We start from the raw sequence: 20,481 nt of genomic DNA, 5'->3' as shown, positions 1-20,481 counted from the left end.
TTCATCTCCCACTTGCTTATCATCTACACGACGCGTTGCCTCCGTCCTCTACCAAACTCACCAAAGCCCACTCTTTGGGTTTTTTACTCCGAGGATACCCGATTTCTCTTGTGGTGGTGTCGTCCCCGCTGCAGTGTTCGTGTACGTTCTGATCGTGCTGTTGCAGTCGACATACTCGACGAACGTTGGTAGATCCGTTGGAGGGTTTCCGTTAATTAGGGTTCAGACATTCGAAGAGTGTCTTCATCTGGTATGAACCCTTTCTTTGTTAATTACTGTATTCTGAGCATGTCGATAATTAGGTTTATATGCATAACTGTTTGTATTGAATGTATATCATTTGTGTTTCGGTCACTGTGAAATCGGAGCAATATAAACCCGCTCATGGAACTCTCGGTATGAGATCCTTCATGAGAATCAATGAGTTGTGGGTTCTATATGATCTTGGCTTGAGGAAGAGACTAGAGAACTACGATCGAGTAGATGATCGAGCAAGTGAGAGATAAGATGTTGTCTATCATATAGACGATATGTTCAATCGTGTAGCAAACGGCAGCCTATCGTATAAACTATGCCACTCGATCGTTTAGCTACGATCAACTAAATGACTATCGTATAGTCAAAGCTGCATGATCGTTTAGTCTCTGTCAACTATCACTTAGTGAAACTATTTCACTTGATAGCTTATCACCATGAGTTCTTTCCGAATAAGACAACTTATTAGATTTAGAAAAACAATTTTCCTTTTATCTCACGGTTACCATAAACTACCAATAACCTCCCACTTAATTGGTTATTAGAGAAAAAGAAATTAATTATCACATAATTAATTTATTATAAATAAATATGACACCCAACTTATCATATTATATTTATAACCTGTAATTTTAATATTTCATTTCATGAAACATACAAACCATAGTTCTTTTTTTTTATTTTATGGTACTTAATGTAAATCATATTTACATTAATTCCTCCATTTGATGTATCTCATACATTACACCAAGTATATCATATATAATTGAATCTTCTCTCGTTAATTTGAACACTTCAAACTAACCCCAAGAACTGATTCTCAACTTGAATCCATTGAGCTACCAAGGGGACCTTATAAACCTGTAGTTTGAAGCTCAACGGGTACGTGAATAGCTGACTAAACTCTTTAGTCACGAGATCCATCATCCGTTAACTGTCGGGCACTCCACTAAAGACTGACAACTACACTCTTTTCATTACAGATATATTTCTGTGTCCATATCAACCAATCAACAATGTGATAACCCTTCATAGATCGCTCGTAAGTACAGTCGGGCTAATTTACTGTTTTACCCCTATAGTTACATCTAACTCCTTAAGTACCACTAATTTCTCTAATGAGTAATAAGTCATAGTCCTACTATGACTGGGTCCTCTCTTCCAAAGAGAGGATGTGGCCAATATGTTCAAGACCCGAAATCAGCCCTTAAGAGAGCAATCTATCTACTTACCCCTACTTCGGGGAAGAAGTGAATTCTGTCTTGTGTAACTGAGTTCCCAGCTCCCCAATCAGACAAATCCCCAAAAAGGTACGCTTGTTGAGTTGGAAATCTAACCACTCTCACCTATACTAATAATGACCATCCTCAAAGGCAGAAGTTTCCAAAACACTCATGATTAAGGTCATGTCACCTATAGTCGTTATAGTGAGATGTAAGTCTCAAGTATCAATGGCCTTATATAAAGAGACGAATCATCTCGTGGTCTGGTCTTATATAAACTCTTTGTATAGAACACCCCCGCTCGCATGTCTCCACATGAATGGTCAGGATCAGACCATCTGTAATAGTTCACAACACTTGTAAACCTCTACAAAGCGAGTCGTATCCATAGTGTCACCAGGATAAGGTATCCCTCCTTTATCCTTATACTACAGACCTTTTAGGTTATTACTTAAGGCATGATCCACTTGTATATCTCATATACATGCTTAAGTTTACATACAATAACCACGGGTCTTTGTTTATTAGATATGAGTAAATGCAAATAAAATAACTCTTCTTTTATTAATATCAATGTGTACAATATTTACAAACTACAAGACTCCGGGAGAATTAGGACACCAATCCCAACAAACAGATGGTGGATAATGTAATTAAAGAGTTTAATTAATTATTCATGTACCGTTGGAGCTTCAAGCTAAAGGTCTATAAGGTCCCCTTGGTAGCTCAAAAGGATTTAGTTGATAATCAGTTTTTGCGTTAATTTGAATTGTTCAAATTAATAAGAGGGATTTAATTATATATGATATAATTAAATTGTTTCGATTATATATGATATAATTGTCATAATGTATTTGATACATTATTGTTTAATGGGAGGAAAGAAATATTCGAATGAGATTCAAATATTTTTTTTCTATGAATGTGATTCATAGTTGTTAAATTGAATATAAATATGATTTATATTAAATGCCATAAAATAGATAAAAGAAACTATAGTTTATGTGATACAATATTAAAACTATAGTTTATATGTTATATTTGATATAACATATAATTTAATATAAATATAATATGATAAGTTATTTATCATATTTATTTATTTTATTTTATTATTATTTGAATGATAACTTCCCTCTTTTCTTTCCAATCATCTTAGTGAATGGTTATTGATTTTGTGGCAAGAGGAATAAAAGAAAAGTGGTTTTCTTCTTCTTCCTCTACGATAGAACGTTGCTATTGCTGAACAATTGAGAGTTGCAGAAAAGTTATGTGTCTTCTTTCAATCTTCTTCCTCCTTCACCTTAAACTTTCCCTCCTAACCAAAATAGTCAAAGCACACCACTTCTGGGTTCTCGACCCAAGAATACCAAAGGCTATTTGTGGTAGTGTCCCTGTTTCTATTCGAGGCTCGTGACTGTTAAAGGAAGTTTTACGTGAAGAAGGGTTCTTCAAGGGTAATGTATCTTGAACCCTTTATTTCTTGTAAAAAGCATGTTGTGGTTTATTGTAAATGCATATCTATTGTATGTTTACTATAAATTTTGTTTAATAATTAATGGAATTTGGACGATCCACTTCCACTCAAGGATCTCTTCAAAACGAGTTTCTTTAATTTTCCCAAAAACCAATCTTTGTACTTATATACAAGGAAGGATATTTGGCCTCTAATGTTAACAAGTTGTCTTTGCCTAGTGTTTTTCAATCTCTTTTGCAGGAATTTGAAGACGTGTTTCAAGATGAAGCTCCTAAAAGACTACCACCTATTTGAGGTATTGAGTATAAAATAGATTTAATTACTGGGGCTATCATTCCAAATAGGCCAACCTATAGAGCAAATCCGACTGAGAAAAGGAAATTCAGAGGCAAGTAGAAGAGCTCATGGGGAAAGGCTATGTTGGTGAAAGCTTGAGTCCATGTTTTGTACTGATCTTATTGGTGCCAAAGAAGGATGGGACTTGATGCATGTGTGTGGACTGTAGAGCCATCAACAAAATCACTATAAAGTATCGTCATCCTATTCCTAGGGTAGATGATATGCTTGATGAGTTGCATGGTTCATATTTGTTCACAAAGATTGATTTGAAATCTAGATATCATCAAATTAGAATGCATGAAGGAGATGAATGGAAAAGAGCTTTCAAAACTAAATTTGGATTGTATGAATGGTTTGTTATGCCTTTTGATTTAACTAATGCTCCTAGTACATTTATGCGTCTAATGAATCATATTCTAAGAGAATTTTTGGGAAAATTTGTTGTTTATTTTGATGATATTTTGATTTATTCAAAGACTTTGTTTGAACATGAGAAGCATATCAAGACTGTCTTGATTACACTTAGAAAAGAGATGCTCTGTGCTAATTTAGATAAGTGTATTTTTTGCATGGAAAAAGGTTGATTTTCTTGGCTTCATAGTTGACAAAAATGGAGTAGAAGTAGATGAAGAGAAAGTTAAGGCAATTAACGAAAAGCCAACACCCAAAAATGCAAGTGAGCTTAGAAGTTTTCATGGTCTAGCTAGTTTCTATAGGAGATTCATAAAGGATTTGAATACCATAGTTGTACCATTGAATGATTTAGTGAAAAAACATGTTGTCTTTGAATGTGGGGAAATTCAAGAAAAAACTTCTAATGAACATAAGGATAAGTTAACCACTGCACCATTACTTGTCTTGCCTAACTTTGATAAGACCTTTGAAATTGAGTGTGATGCAAGTGGTCTGGGCATAAGTGCTGTTTTGATACAAGATGAGAAGCTCTTAATATATTTTAGTGAAAAGCTAAATGGGCAGCTTTGAACAATCCTACCTATGATAAAGAATTGTTTTCTTTAGTTCGTGCTTTGCAAGTATGACAACATTACTTATGGCCAAGAGAGTTTATGATCCATACTGATCATGAAAGCTTGAAGCATCTTAAGGGTCAAAGCAAATAGAATCGTAGGCATGCAAAGTGGGTCGAATTTATCGAAACATTTCCCTATGTTATCAAATATAAGCAAGGTAAGGAAAATGTGGTGGTTGATGCTTTGTCAAGAAGGTACAATCTCTTTACCTCTCTTATTGCAAAAATTCTTAGATTTGAGCATGTTGAGGAGTTATATAGAGATGACATTGATTTTGGAACAATTTATTCATCTTGTCTTGATGGAAAAGTTGTAGATGATCACTATGTTTTTCATGAATTTTTGTTTAAGAAAAGTAAGCTTTGTATTCCTAAATGTTTAGTAAGAGACTTGCTTGTGAAAAAAGCCCATGGGTGTCTGGGGCATTTTGGGATTCATAAAACCTATGATATGTTGCATAAGCACTTCTTTTGGCCTAAAATGAGCATGATGTGCATAAGGTCTGTACTTAATGCTTTAAATGCCAAGAGGCTAAATCTAGATCACAACCAAATAGATTGTATACTCCTTTGCATGTGTCAAATGAACCTTGGATTAACATATATATGGATTTTGTTCTTGGTTTGCCTAGGACTAAGAAGGGTGAAGATAGCATTTTTGTTGTTGTAGATAGATTTAATAAAATGACACATTTTATAGCATGTAACAAAACTGATGATGCTAAGTACATGGGCTGACTTGTTCTTTAGAGAAGTGGTAAGGTTACATGGAATTCCTCGAATAATTGTTAGTGATAGGGATGTTGAGTTTTTAAGCCACTTTTGGTAAATGTTGTGGGGTAAGTTGGGAACAAAGTTGATGTTTTCTACTACTTGTCATCCTCAATTTGATGGATAAACTGAGATAGTGAATAGAATATTGGGTGCTTAGGGCCATTATTTCAAAGAATATTAAGTCTTCGGAAGGCTTTTTGCCTTTTGTTGAATTTGCATACAATAGAGAAATTCATAGTACAACTCATTGTTCTCATTTTGAACTTGTTTATGGATTCAATCCACTTACTCCTCTTGATTTGCTTCCTATTCCTTCTAATGATTTTGTGAATCATTCAGCCATAAATAAGGCAGAATTGTTCAAAACCTTGCACAAGGAAGTGAAAGAGAGAATTGAAAAAAATAACTCCAAAGTTGCTTAAAAAATTAACAAAGGAAGAAGGGAACTCATTTTTAAACCGGGTGATTGGGATTGAGTACATTTTCGCAAGGAGCGATTTCCATCTCAAAGGAAGACAAAGTTAAATCCAATGGGGGATGGTACTTTTCAAGCTCTTGAAAGAATTAACAACAATGCATACAAGATTGATCTTCTAGGATAATTTTCGGTAAGTTCTATATTCAGTGTTGCTAACTTGAGTCATTTTGATGTAGGTGATGAATTTCCTGATTCGAGGACGAATCTTTTTAAAGAGGGGGAAGATGATAAGAATCAAGGTATTTTGCACGTTCCGGTTGGACCAATTATAAGATCCAAGGCAGCAAAGATTCAACAATTATTTATTCTTCATGTACAAGATTGGATAGGGTTGGTTCATCTTCCATTTTATGTGGAAAATGTTGATCCAATAGATGACGGCCCATTTGGAGTATTGGAGGTTAATGTTTGCTCGTTGAAGTGGAGCATGGAGTAGACATTAAGTTTCCATGAGTTCAAGCACTTTGAAGAATTTTTGTATTAAGTCTACAAATATTTTATTGTAATCTCATCTTTAATTTTATTTCTATGACTAGTCAGAGATAGAGGTTGTCATTAATGATGTTACATTAAAGATATTGGTTAAAAGATGGTAGATGGAAAATAATGGTTGGAAGATGGAGAATCTTTAATGTTTTATGTTGCCTTTTGCTACTTTACATTAATTATATTAGAATCTCTACAAGGCTATACAAAGCGTTCTCCCCATCCATTTGTAATCAGATTATGATTTTTATGTTTGAAATTTGAGATCTCATATTTGAGACTTTTTCTTTAGAATTTTGCAGTTCTTGTGATAGAATGCATGTGAGACATTCAATCTAACCTTGATCAAGTTGATTGTAGAGTGACTCAAGTTAGAACAAGATTTCCCAATCTTTCTTCTAGATCTTCGATCAAGAGGTAATCTAATTCTAGCCTTTTCTCAAGGTTGAACTAAATCGTATAGGGAGGTGTTAATTTCTTAGATTCAAAGGTTCTTGCTATATAATAGCTTGGGTCTTTGGATTGAGGGTTAGGATTGCCTTATCACAGACTGATATAATGCAATCACAACGTTCAGCTACAAAGTCAAAGAAAAATAAAACAAATGAGACAAACAAAATTTAGTTCATCTAAGTCTAAATATAGATGCCCCAAAACCAAATAACTATATAACACACAAAACTCAACATTACCTTAAGTGACTCGAATACCTCTTTAATTAGTTTCCTCATCGGGACTAACCGAGTGGACATCCACCTAAGCATTTTAGGAATCACCTCAAAGCTCAACCACTTAGCAGCCGGTCCAGCCAACATCGAGATGGTCTCATACAACCGCACTTGTGTCAACATTCATAATCACTTATACATACAATAACAATAGAAACCAAATAATTGAAATATGTAGACAGCGTACCAAGAAAGCAAGCGTGAAACCAATTAGACTATAATTGACTCTATACCCCTTCTTCGTGGCGTACATCTTCTTATAATATTCAAATTTTCCAATTAACACACTTTGTAGACTTTTTAGGGTTCTATCAAATAGTAGCCCACCCCAGTTTAATTGATTGAAATGGTTGAGGTCTTCAACTGCTGTAAATAAATAAGTATCCAACTTCGTGTTCACATGATCCTTCCCAACCATCAGGATCTCAAAGTAATACACAAGAGTAACCTTAACAGCATCCTCATCGTTTTCAAAGTCTAACTTCTAGTATTTCGCTTCAATATCCATAGGACACATGGTATCTATGTTTTTAAAGCATTTTCCCCATAGAACACTGGTGCTTGGATTCGATGAAATGTATTTGAATGCATCCGGGAGATGGTGACAATCCCATAATTAGTAAGAAGTTTTTCTTACAAAATGTGACAACCTTGCCACCTATAAGAAAACTAATAACATCCGCCAATCATCAACAACCTTTCTTCTAAGAAGGTAATACACAACAAACTATTAAATACAAAATCTAGATCTATGAAACGACCAAATATAATTCGCCTAAACATGTCCAACTGTGTTAAGATAGCTTCTTCTTCACAACCTCATTCGCTTGCCTAAGATGAGATAGGTTTGTAATTTTTGCAGGTAAAACATCTTCTAGACTATATTTCAAAATCGGTGCCATGTATTACCTACATTTCATCAAAAAACATAGATTGTACATAAGCAACTAATAGATTACTAAATGAGATTGACTATCTACGTGTGCCCTACTTCTTTAAACAAATGGATGTACATCCTAATTTAAAGGTAATTTTTTCAAGAATGGGAGAAGAATGCAACCTACCTGCTTGGATGCATGAGATGGTTAACACTTGAAAGACGTTGGTAGAAAAAGAAGAGCCTCTTACAAATATCTGCCTCTACAATGGTCGAAATTTACGAAAAATATTGAATCGACATTTTCCAAATTTCTTAAGATCATGCTTCTGCTTAAAATCGGGTAGGGATTTGCAGGTTTGATCGGGCTAGATTGGCATCCCTATCGCGATTGGAATGTGAAGTGTTACCAATATTTATTTGAATGTATCTTAATTCCATGTTGTGATATCTTTTTGAAATCGGGTCAGGACTTCGCAGGTTTCATCGCCCTAACGGGGAAAAAATTTGATCATCGGGTTGCATTAGAAAATCGGGTCAAGGCTTATTAAATACATTGGGCTCGCATAATCATCCTTATCACGAGTGATAGTTGGTTGCAACATCCATTAAAATGTGAAGTTCGTGAGTGGAAGTGTCATCAAGCTAGGAACGGTTCACCATCGGGTTGGACATATCAACCCGAATGTGATGTCATCTTCAATGTGGAAAAGGTCGTATGACGTCAGCGAAAGGTTATAAAAATATTTTTGCGGGAGGTTGGTTAAAAATTAAAAGCGCTATTGAAAGGAGGTCATCCGTACAAAATCCTCCTAATTTGTAGGTAATTCTCATTCTATCTTTTAAACCTTTCCATTGTAGTCCACTCTCAATGTTTAAAATGTTGAATATATAAGTATCAAAAGGTTTATGAATATATTGTAGTGAGTCAAACGACTCGGATTTTAAAAATAATGTAAATTATTTTTTTTCTTTATTACAAAGCATTGACCAATATTGAATTGTTCATTCGTGATTGCAGGTCTCACCCATTAGAAATTGATAAGACACCAACCGAACATCATTTTACGTTAAAGAAATGTCATAAGATCACAAAATTGTAACAATATGCTGAATTTGCAATTTTATAAAAATCTTGATTGATGCAAACTCGTGAACACGAATGGATTATATGGAGAATTTAATGTTGGTTAATAATTGTGACGTAAGCAAAATGTTAGTTTTCTATAGTTTCACAATTTGAGTTATTCGGCATTAGCGCAACCAAATTTGGATCTTCATACAAAAAAACTTGGAAAATATTAAGGGGTAATTGCAACTTTAATTTTAAAAAATTGAAAATTGGGCGCGTGCCCTTAGGTTTTGCTTTTTTGCAAACATGTCAAAAAACTTCTGCCTGAAAATTTGATTGCGATCTGATTTCTATGTGATTATTATGTGATTGTTATCTGATTTCTATGTAATTGCTATGTGATTGCCACACCTACAATTACAAAAAAGTTGAAATCATGACTTTGGTTTTTTAAAATGTATTTGCCATATAATGCAATTTCTCAAATATTAATGTAATGTTAATGAATATTTTTGGAAAAAAAATTTATGTTAAATTAATGAATAAAATTTTTTCTCTTTTTAAATACATTAAAATACATATTATTATATTATATTCCTATTGGTGATATTATGTTGTTTTTTAAGAAAATATCAAATTATACTCTTAAACTTTGAAAGTTGTATTAATTAAAAATATGAATCTATCAATTTATGCCCTCGACTATATTTTGTTTGAAAAATCATTATATGAGACAAATAGTTTTATCCATTTAACTTTAAATTGCTATAGCTGAATCGATCTAGACTCCCAGTTAAGATTTTCTTTAAAAATCATCGTACATAAATTCTTATTGTTCATTTTGTAAAACTAACATTTGAAGAAATCTAACACGTGTGATAAACTTATAATCATAGTATTAAAATTCCGTCGACATGTCAATATTTCAATGTTTTAATGTGTTCGATATCGACATGAGGAGTGAATCAATATTTCCATTATGTCATAGAAAAATTCACGAAATATATAAGTAATAAAATATCATTAGTGTAAATATAATATAGATAACAGACATGTTAACTTGTTTAAAAATAATAAAATGTTTATTTACTTATTTAAATTTATTTTTTTGTTTTTTTTGTTTTTATAATTTTCTAGAAATATCCACCAACATCAACATTTTATCAATATGTTCATCAACATTTCTATAAAATTAACTTCTCGATATTTTTGTCAGCATTGACATTTTATACACTAGTGAAAATTGATGCATGAATGATTTTAAGTGTAATCATATTGCAATCATAAGAAAATTTAAAAAAGAACAAGTAGTGAACGGTAAGAATGAAGATCGAAAGCCAAGTATCAACACTTGTACGCAACATGGTTATTTTCACTTTGGGGTTGTTTGGCTCAATGAATTGAGTTCATTCATTTGTAGAGTTTATATGTCTGTGTTTTGGGTGTTTGAGTGCTCAGTTCATGTTAGGTGTATCTAGTGCAATTTTCTTTTACATAAATAATATATTTTTATGATGATTATTTTTGTTTGAAATTTTTTTATTCAACAATTTTAAATATCTTTTTTTAATAAACTATAGATTGCACTTTATTTTATTATTTATTAAGCACACATGTATGGTTGGGAGTTTCCGAAAATGAGTATAGAGTTTACTTTTGGATCATGTATTTCAATATTTTTTAATTTAAGCAATCATTTGACAAATTTGTGCAGGTGATATTTCTAGTTAAGTCATTTTTATTTTAACACTTTTGATAAAAGTTTTTTTTTAAAAAAAATAAAAACACTCATGTGTCTGATAAATTTTTCTCAAAAGTTTTTTTACATACAAATTTGTTTGATTTCTTACATGATAAAAATGGTTTTATTAATGTTAAATTACTATAAAGAACGACTATAAAATACTATGAACTAATCAACTGGAAAATCAACATTTTGACAGAACTTACGTACTTTTATGTGAACAAAGGTGTTTTTATTGACAATTTTGTGCGTCAACTTAAATATAAACATTTATCAATGTTTTATATGTATTTTTAATTAATAGTTATTTTTAAGCTTTAAATTAAGGTTTTATTGACGTTTTTATGTCACAAACGTCAACAAAACAAAAAACTCGTGTGCCAACAAAATCCAAATTTATAATAGTCATAATTTAAAATAATGGTCATTGGAGTTGGTAGAGTGGTTATCGTTGGAGGTCATTGGAATTGGCCGTCAATAGTATGGTTGGATGTTGCCAGAGTTGGCCGCAGCCAATGGGTTGCTAGAGTTGGCGGTCAGATGTGGTCAACGGAGTTGGCTGTTAGAGTTGGCCTTCGAAGGTGGTCATTGCAATTGGTCGTTGAAGGTAGTTGCTAGAGTTGAACAATAAAATATCGATGGTGATGAAGATTGAATATACTCTTGATGGACAAGATATAAAATGTTGGTAACATGAGAAGTTGGCCTCCCAATAATAACTTTTCATATCTGAACTTGTCTAATTTCATAAAACAATGAGAATGGCCATGTACCAAAAATAAATAAATAAATAAAATCTCATTAATGAATAATGAGAAACCTTCATCGGACGACACTTGGCTGAAGGAGGAAGCTTCGAAGCTGAACGACACAACGGAAATCAGAATATACTCTAGAGAAAAAATCATGTCTGAAACCAGCCAATTTCCAAGAAACCAAGTAAAAGAACCCATCAAATCATCTAAATCAATCAACTTTTCTTCTAAATTATTGTGTGTGTAAGAAATTCCGACGCGTTTCTGCCGATTTCCCACCGCCCCATTACCGTCGTTGCCAACCCATCTTCTCAGATTCTTCCTCCGTCGCTGTAATCCCAGTCCCCGCCGTGTTCTTCACCAATCTTATATCTCCTCCTTCAAACCCATTTCTCTCTTTCCTCATCTCCATCATTTGCTTCTGAATTTTCCGGATCTGATTCCATCAATACCTTGTAAGTCGCCGCACTCCCTTTTCCCCACCGTGTAACTTCGTTTTTTATTTCAATTTTCTGTTTGATTTCTTACTTTTCTTCCGATTTTATTTGATGCCCTTGATGTATTAGCCGGATTTTGGGTTAGATTTGTTCTTTCTTTCCCATTTTGGGTCTTATGTATTTTGCTTTTTCTTCACCCATGAGACTAATTTGTTCTATTTGAGACTTACAAGTTGAAAAGCTTGAGATTCAACAGCTATGGTGAAGGAGACTGGTTATTATGATGTATTGGGTGTCAGCTTTAATGCCTCCTCTGCAGAAATTAAAAAGGCTTACTACGTTAAGGTAATTTTTCAATTTTCCATGATTATGATGATTAATGAATCTCATTACGTTGCCTCTTAGTCTTAAAACTCTTAACTGCATTTCTTGTTGTCAATGTTGGGGATGTCTTATGATCTGGATAAGGAAGCTTTGTTAATGTCTTTTTTCCCCTGTAATGGAGGTCCACTCTTTGTATTATGCTTGGTCTAATTCGCTAGTCTTTGAGAAGGCTTGGCTTGTCTGAATGCCAGCTCGAAGACCTTAGAGTATCTCTTAATAGAATTCTAATCAACAGGGAATTGATCACAAAATGACTTTCATTATTATTGAATAAAGTGATCAACAAGTGGCCTTATATAGGAGACTCACTTTGAAAAAGAAATAATACAAATTATGCAACTGATTAGCAGAAAATACAAAACTAAATAATCAGTTGAAACAACATATAATGCATAAGTAATCCAGCTTTTAGTGAGCTCTCTTAATACCCCTTCAAGCCCACGTGTTGAGAAGAACATACATTGAACTTGTCTCTTAATGGAAAAAAGGATGTAGGTGATAAAGGTTTGGTGAAGACATCTGCAACTTGAGCACTAGTTGGAAGATGTTGAATTCTGATTTTCTTTTGCTGCACAAGATCTCGGACAAAGTAGATGTCTATTTCAACATGTTTTGTGCGAGAATGAAAAACTGGATTTGCACTTGAGTGAACCACACTAAGATTATCACACCATAGAGTAGGAGGTTGCCATAATCAAACATGTGAGTCTATGAATAATGAATGTAACCATACCAATTCTGAAGGAGCAAGAGCCAAGCTTCTATATGCTGCCTCTATGCTAGATTTGAAAATAATTGTTTGTTTCTTTGAAGCTCATTGAATTAAATTTCCTCCAAAAATAAACACGAACTCCAGAAGTTGAGAAGTTGATTTCCTATCGTCTAGGTCTGAGGCCTAATCAGCATCAACAAATCATTGAATAGTCAAGTGTTTTGGGTTCTTAAACAATAGCCCATGATCAATTGTACCTGTCAAGTATCTGAGGATGCGTTTCACAGCTTGCCAATGGAATTGATTTGGAGAGTGCATAAACTGACAAACTTTATTTACACTGTAGGAAATCTCTGGTCTTGTTAAGGTTACATACTGCGAAGCTCCAACTATGCTTCTATACAGCCTTACATCATCAAATCTTTTACCATGAAAGGCTGATAAAATAGAACCACTGACCATTAGAGTAGCCATAGACTTTGCATCTTGCATTTTTGCTTTGTACAAACGATCTGATATATATTTCTTTTGTGACAAAAACAAACCTCCAGACTCAAGATATGATACCTCAACTCCCAAAAAATAGTTCAATAAACCCAGATCCTTAAGAGAAAACTTCTTGTTTAACTCAGATATCAGTCTATCAATCATAGATGTTGAATTTCCTGAATTGACAATGTCATCTACATATATAAGAACATAACAAAACACTTTATTTTTTTGATATATCAAAAGAGAAGAATCAGCTTTAGAATTTGTAAACCCCATCAAATGAAGAAAAGAAGTCAGTCGATCAAACCAAACACGAGGAGCCTGCTTTAATCCATGCAGTGCTTTTCTGAGTTTACATACCTTTGTAGGAGCTGATTTATCAATCATACCTGGTAGTTGAGCCATATAAACCTCATCTTCTAGTATGCCATGAAGAAAGGTGATAGAATCGGTATTAGAGGATTATTAGGGTATTAAAGGCATAATAGGAATTAGATAGGGAGTTAGTTATAATTGTTGATTATAAATAGAGGGAGAGGGGAATGGAGGAGGTAAGCAATATTTTGCATATGAATTAGGGCTTGAGGGTTACCTCAAGATTGGGAGGATCCAAGTACCTCGAACATTTGATTTATCTTGCATTTCCGTTATCTTTTTATATTTCAATATATCCGGGTTCTATCAAAAGGCATTATTGATATCAACTTGTCTCAATTGTTATCCATAGTGTAATGCAAGAGTAAACAACACTCTAATAGTTATAGGTTTTACAACCGGACTAAACGCGTGTCTGTATAATCAATATCAACAACTTGATTATACCCTTAAGCAAACAACCTTGCTTTATATTGAGCTATAGAGCCATCATAATTTCTTTTGATCTTAAACACCCATTTGCATCCAATTACCTTTTGATCAGATGGTTGAGACTCCAAAGACCACGTGTTATTTGATAACAAAGCTTTGTACTCATCTGTCATAGCTTGTACCCAATGAGGACACTTCAATGCTTCTTTAACATTTGGAGGCTCTACTTCAACATATTCCACAAAAAAAATTTTAGGCTTAAAAATCCCATTCATTCCCCTCGTGACCATTGGATGTTGATTGACAACAGAGGAAGAGCCCGACAGAGGTGCAAGATTGAATGACCTCTCATTTTCATTTGGATTAAAAGCAGATGCTTGCAGGCTATTTGGAGAGGAGTCTTGAGGGGAAGATAAAGAAAGAGACTCAACTAATGAATTGTCAGCAATAGGTGAAGAAGAGAGAGGATTAGTCGAAGACATTGGAGTGGAGCTGTTGTGTATTTCATTTGGACACTGGGTAATAGGATGGTCACTGGACACTGGAAGGTCAGTATTTATTGAGGTATGATTGGACATATCATTAATGATAGGACATAAAGTGGAAAATTTTGGCTCACTAGTAAACGACCGGTAGGGTTATAGGATAGGCAGATAAGTGGAAATAGAAGGTATAAAGGACGATGATTAACTGGTTTTAAAAAAAGATGAAGTGGGAAATTTTGACTCATCAAAGAGTACATGCCTCAAGACATACACTCTACCAGATTGAGATAGGCATTTATATCCTTTGTGAATAGAACTATATCCTATGAAGATACATGGAGTAGACTGAGGATCAAGTTTGTGCTTATTGTAAGATCTCAATGATGGATAACATAGACAACCAAATGTTTTTAGGAATGAGTAGTCAGGTTTGGTGCCAAAAACCTTCTCTAAAGGAGACATTTGTTGATGAACTAATGTAGGAAGTCTATTTATCAAATATACTGCAGTGGAAAAAGCATCATCCCAAAAATCAAGATTTAGAGAGGAATGAGATAATAAAGCTAGACCTGTTTCTACAATATGTCTATGCTTTCTCCTACAATACCATTTTGTTGGGAAGTATGAGGACAAGTCATTCTATGTTGAATACCTTGAGATTTTAGATAAGGAATGAATGAACGAAATTCATCCTCTCCATTGGTTTGAAGACGAAGTATGGAATGACCTAGAAGTTTTTCAACTGTTTGTTTAAAAGATAAAAAAGTACTAAAAGCCTCATTTTTAGTTCTAAGAAAATAAATCCATGTAAATCTCGAGAAAGCATCAACAAACTAATATAGTATTTAAAACCAATCCTAGAAGTTTGATAAGATGACCCCCAAACATCATTTACAACTAATTGTAAAGGTTTTGAGTAAGTAGTTTGAGAATTGGTAAAAGGAAGATTATGACTCTTAGCCATAGCACAAATAGAGAAGGTATTTTTATTTGAATAGGAAATATCACAAGAGGTAAGAACAAGTTTGACAGTATTTAAACTTGGATGGCCTAATCTATTATGCCATATATCAAGTATAGAAGGAATAGAGGACTGATTTTCTTTACAGTTTGTGACCGATGTATGAAGAACTTGAGGAATTCCTTTTGATGTTTACCCATGAGCGGAGAGAACTCTTTGGGACTTAGCTTTTTCCATTGCAAAACAATAGAGTCCATCAAAATATCGCCTTTGAGAAGAGTTTGGCCATTGAGATCCTTCACAAGACAAACATTGGAGTGAAATTCAAAATAGACACGATTGTCTTTAGCAAACTGACTGACACTTATAAGATTTTTGGTTATTTTAGGCACATGAAGTAGATTCTTAAGTTGAAAGATAGTATTCAAATAGGTATTAGGAAAAGAAGATTGTAGAAAAGAATTTTCTATACGAGAGACATTCAAACTTGCAACATTGCCTACAACCACCTTGTTGTCCCCAAGATATTCAGCTCCAAAGGTCAAATTTGATGCATCATATGTGACATGATTAGTGACTCTAGAATCTGGAAACCATTGATTTTCCCTGTTGAAATCATTTTGAATTGATAAAGTGTTGACAAATGGACTCATATTCTGTCCTTGAGGATTCGAGGAAACATTCTGTCCATTATGACTTAAGTTTGGTCCATGAAACCATTTTTCAAGAAGAAGATAACACTTCAAGGTTGTATGTCCAAATTTGCCACATACCTGACACTGAGGTTTACCATTATTATTCCAAAAACGTTTGTGTTGCTTCCCATTTTGATTCTTGTCGCGTCTGTTACTTTCAACATTATTGTTTGACTGAAACGGAGAAGATGATTGTTTTGGTTGATTTTGCATGGTCAGATTAACTGAAGGCGCAAACCCATCGGCATTAAGCAAACCGTGTCTTTCAATTTGATTTTCTTGAGCAAGTAATTGAGAGTAAACTCTTTGTAAAGAAGGATATTCATCCTTATTAGTGATTACAGAAACTGTGGAATCATATTCAGGGCCCAATCATGTTAAAATATGCATAACATGATCTTCCTGAGATACTCTTCTTCCAGCTGCTTTCGACGATTCAACTAGGGCTTTGATTTTTTGAAAATACTCCAATTTCATGTTCCCCTTCTTCATCGCTTCCAATTTTCCTTTCAAATCAAGAACACGGGCCATATTACGAGAAGCAAATCTTGCAGTAAGAACATTCCAAACTTCTTGAGACGTTGAACAATTTAACATTTCAGAAAGAATCTCCTTCGACATAGCTCCAAGAAGTCAAGAAATGGTAAGACTTGCCTTACCCAAAAGTTGTACTCTGGATTCGTTATTCTTGTTGAAGAAGTTGTCGATTCAGTTGGAAGAAACTTTGATGGAGCAGTACTTTCTTGATCAATGAATCTTTCAAGGTCATAGCCTCTCAAGGTTGTGGTAATTTGAAGTTTTTAAGATAGAAAATTACTTTCATCAAGCTTCAGAGTAGTAATTTTACTTCCTGGATTGAGTACCTTGAATGGAGTTACAGAGGAAATCGTCTCAGCCGAAGACTGCTCTCTGGTGGGAATATCCATCGCCAGGGAAAAAAAAGAAAAAAAAAAAAACTAGAAACTTCAGTCATTAGACTTTAAGCTCTGATACCATAATAGAATTCTAATCAACATAGAATTGATCACAAAATGACTTTCATTATTATTGAATAAAGTGATCAACACAGTGGCCTTTTATAGGAGACTCAATTGTGAAAAAGAAATAAAACAAATTATGCAACTGATTAACAGAAAATACAAAGCTAATTAATCAGTTGAAACAGCATATAATACATAAGTAATCCAGCTTTTAGTGAGCTCTCTTAATATCCCCAAACATTCCAAGTCTTGGCATAGGGTACCTTAGGATGGGAATTTTGTTAATGGTGGGGTGGGAGTGGGACATCTCATAATCTTAATGTCTGTTTTTCAGGCAAGGCTAGTTCATCCAGATAAAAATCAAGGAGATCCAAAAGCTGCAGCAAATTTTCAGGTGAATTGAAATTACTAACCCTGTTTAGTCTCTCATATTTTGTTAGCACAATCTGTTTGTTTCGTTGTTAAACAGAAAGCCAGGTATGTGATTTGTTATGCAATTGCTTGTAATTGTCCTTGTAAAGGTACTGGGAGAGGCTTATCAGGTATTGAGCGATCCTGAGAAGCGTGACGCGTATGACAAGTATGGGAGGGCAGGAGTACAACAGTATGTTTCTTAAACTGAGAATGTAATATCTGTATGGATGTATATCTATTTTTTTGTTTTGCACAGAATGATTTGTCCCTGGTGTTATGTTGCAAACTTGCAAGTTTGGAATTTATTAAATTACCAGTAAAGTCCAAAAGGTTAAGATATAAAATCATCTAGATATTTTAACACAGGGCATTCAACTCTAATATGTTATTGAACTACCAATAAACATAAAAGCTTAAGCTAATAGGTGTTTGATCTTTTTTATATACTATTGATTGAAACCATCAATTTAACGTAGGCTTTTTGGTAAAGAGTGCTAATTGAAGAAACAAATCTAGTCCTAAGTTTTATTCCTCAGAATGTGACGCTATTAAACTATAACTTATGTTTCACCAATTTTTCCAATGGCTTTCTTTTCCATTTATCGATTTGTATCTTCTTTTGGAAAAAAGATGGATGGGATGATTGGCTGATATTTTTTCCCTGTTTTTCATAGGGACGCCATGGTGGACCCTGCATCTGTATTTGGTATGCTTTTTGGAAGTGAGTTTTTTGAAGAGTATGTTGGTCAGCTTGCTTTGGCTGTATTATCATCTTTGGAACTCGAGGAAGATTCACCAGACCCCGAGTTACGCAGGCAAAAAATTCAGGAAAAGATAAAGGTATGCTTTTCCCTCAAGTTCAGTGATGCAGATGTAAAAGCAGACTTTTGTCATGCCATTTATCCATACTCAGTAAAAATGCAGCTGTTTCAAAAGGAAAGGGAAAATAAACTTGTAAACATTTTGAAAGAGCGCCTCCAACCATATGTTGATGGTCAGGTTGATGAGTTTGTGACATGGGCAAGTTCAGAAGCACAACGACTCTCCAATGCTGGTAGTGATAACCATTATATATGTTTTCTCTATAAAACCATTCTAGTTTGTGCAAGTTATATAAGGGGAAAAACATTACATTATTACATGCCTTTTACCTACAAATTACCCAAAAGTTACTTGCAATCAGCTTTTGGTGAGACCATGCTGCACACTATTGGATACATATACACAAGGAAAGCTGCAAAGGAACTTGGGAAGGACAGACGTTATATGAATGTGCCATTTTTAGCGGAGTGGGTGCGAGATAAAGGACACCAGATAAAATCACAAGTGATGGCAGCTTCAGGTATTATTCTTTCTTGGTTATAAATCTTCAAAACCTGTAATTTGATCCTAACTTGTGCACTTTTATGCAGGTGCTGTTTCTTTGATTCAATTACAGGAAGAGTTGAAGAGGCTTAATGAAGGAGATAACAGAGACGAGAACCTGGCAAAAGCCATTGAAGAGAAGAAAGACGCTGTTCTTAACTCGCTTTGGCAGATTAATGTGGTCGACATAGAATCTACTCTGTCACGTGTCTGCCAAGTGGTGAGTTACAATATCATACTTTCTCTTAATCTAAACTGTTGAACTCAGGATTGTGAGGTTGATTATATATTTTTCACTTATGTAACTTACTCAAATGTTATGATTTTACATAAATGAGAACTAGGAAAAACTTTGTCCTAGTTTTGCTGAGGGAGTCACCCCATTTTAAACTTTAAATTGGTCAAAATATGGGGAATTTCTGACTTTTCGCGGAGGATTAGATCTAGTAACTGGGGGTCTATGGCTAACCGATATTGCACACATAATTTAGCTATATTGTTTACCAGTCACCCCGACACTTGCGTAGACTAGAAAAGCATCAACTTCAGTATTCTCCCATGAAAAGAAACGATCTGTTTCCATTATCATTTTAGCCGCTCTTCATCATCCGCGCTCCATGCCCTCCTAAATCCCAGAAAAAGGAAGAGATGTGCTAGATAGCCACAAAAATAAACACGACATAAATAAACTTTTGGTTGATTATATAAGAAAATTAACTGATACATGAAAATGAACATGACACCAATAAACTTTGGAGTCATCTTGATTCACAGCAAGCAGCATATATTTGAACTGTCTGTTCTCTATCAGGTTCTTAGAGACCCCAGTGTGTCGAAAGACGTATTGAAGCTACGAGCTAGAGCATTAAGGAAGTTTGGAGCGATCTTCCAAGTAAGAGCCCAAAGAAAAACTTCGATTTGAGACGTTTCGGTTGTGTTACATGTGTGCTGCTTCATCCATCTGTTGCTAACTTTTCAGGGAGCAAAGTCAGCTTACAGTAGAGAAAACAGCCTGAGGCATGAAAGTGATAGATCAATTGGTGCTGCTTCAACTTCATGATCTCACACTTCCATGGCAACTGTTAAGTCTCCTTACTTTTCTGCTCAAGGATGGTGATCTGATGATGTTCTTTTCTATTCTATTTATTTGAGTTAAGTGATTCTTCTTCATATTTTGTATGTTTTGTTGAGAATACCATCATTCATTTGAATAATTTCTTTCCTATTTTGTAATTTGTAGTTTACAATCTGTTCTTTTTCTTGTAAATAAACTATATAGGAGAGTTGGGTTTCTAAATCATTGTCTAGTCACTGTCTTTTTAAAAAGAACATATTTTGTTTGCATTTCAATATTCTATTTACAACTTGTTTGTGAGCTTTATTTCTTGAATAATTGGTCTGAAATTTAAAGGATGATGAGAGGAGATGAAGGATAGAATTGTTATGTTATGGCTGGTTGGCTAATTTATAAAAAAAATGTTTCTTTTTTATTTACCATATTATAATAAATC

The 20,481-nt window shown here is 34.1% G+C and overlaps 1 protein-coding gene across 4 annotated transcripts; it reads left to right on the top strand.

Annotated features, from left to right (window-relative positions):
* Positions 1 to 11,141: 11,141 nt before the first annotated feature.
* Positions 11,142 to 20,267, top strand: LOC120088520 (DNAJ heat shock N-terminal domain-containing protein). Of its 4 annotated transcripts, none has more exons than XM_039045897.2 (10): positions 11,142 to 11,693; positions 11,909 to 12,020; positions 17,526 to 17,585; positions 17,713 to 17,795; positions 18,280 to 18,445; positions 18,530 to 18,659; positions 18,789 to 18,947; positions 19,018 to 19,190; positions 19,782 to 19,862; positions 19,950 to 20,267. In XM_039045897.2, the coding sequence occupies exons 2-10, from the start codon at positions 11,934 to 11,936 to the stop codon at positions 20,028 to 20,030; spliced, it is 1,020 nt and encodes a 339-aa protein (XP_038901825.1). In that variant the 5' UTR covers positions 11,142 to 11,693; positions 11,909 to 11,933; the 3' UTR covers positions 20,031 to 20,267. The 4 variants fall into 4 exon arrangements, with proteins under 4 accessions (XP_038901825.1, XP_090162109.1, XP_038901826.1 ...); XM_039045898.2 differs by having other exon boundaries at positions 11,302 to 11,693; positions 11,932 to 12,020; XM_090305983.1 differs by having other exon boundaries at positions 18,280 to 18,659.
* Positions 20,268 to 20,481: the final 214 nt, after the last annotated feature.

Source organism: Benincasa hispida, chromosome 10, assembly GCF_027475165.1.
Source record: "Benincasa hispida cultivar pf3 chromosome 10, pf3_genome.v1.1, whole genome shotgun sequence".
NCBI lineage: Eukaryota > Viridiplantae > Streptophyta > Magnoliopsida > Cucurbitales > Cucurbitaceae > Benincasa > Benincasa hispida.
The sequence above is the reverse complement of the archived record's forward strand: the minus strand, read 5'-3'. Positions and strand labels throughout refer to the sequence as shown.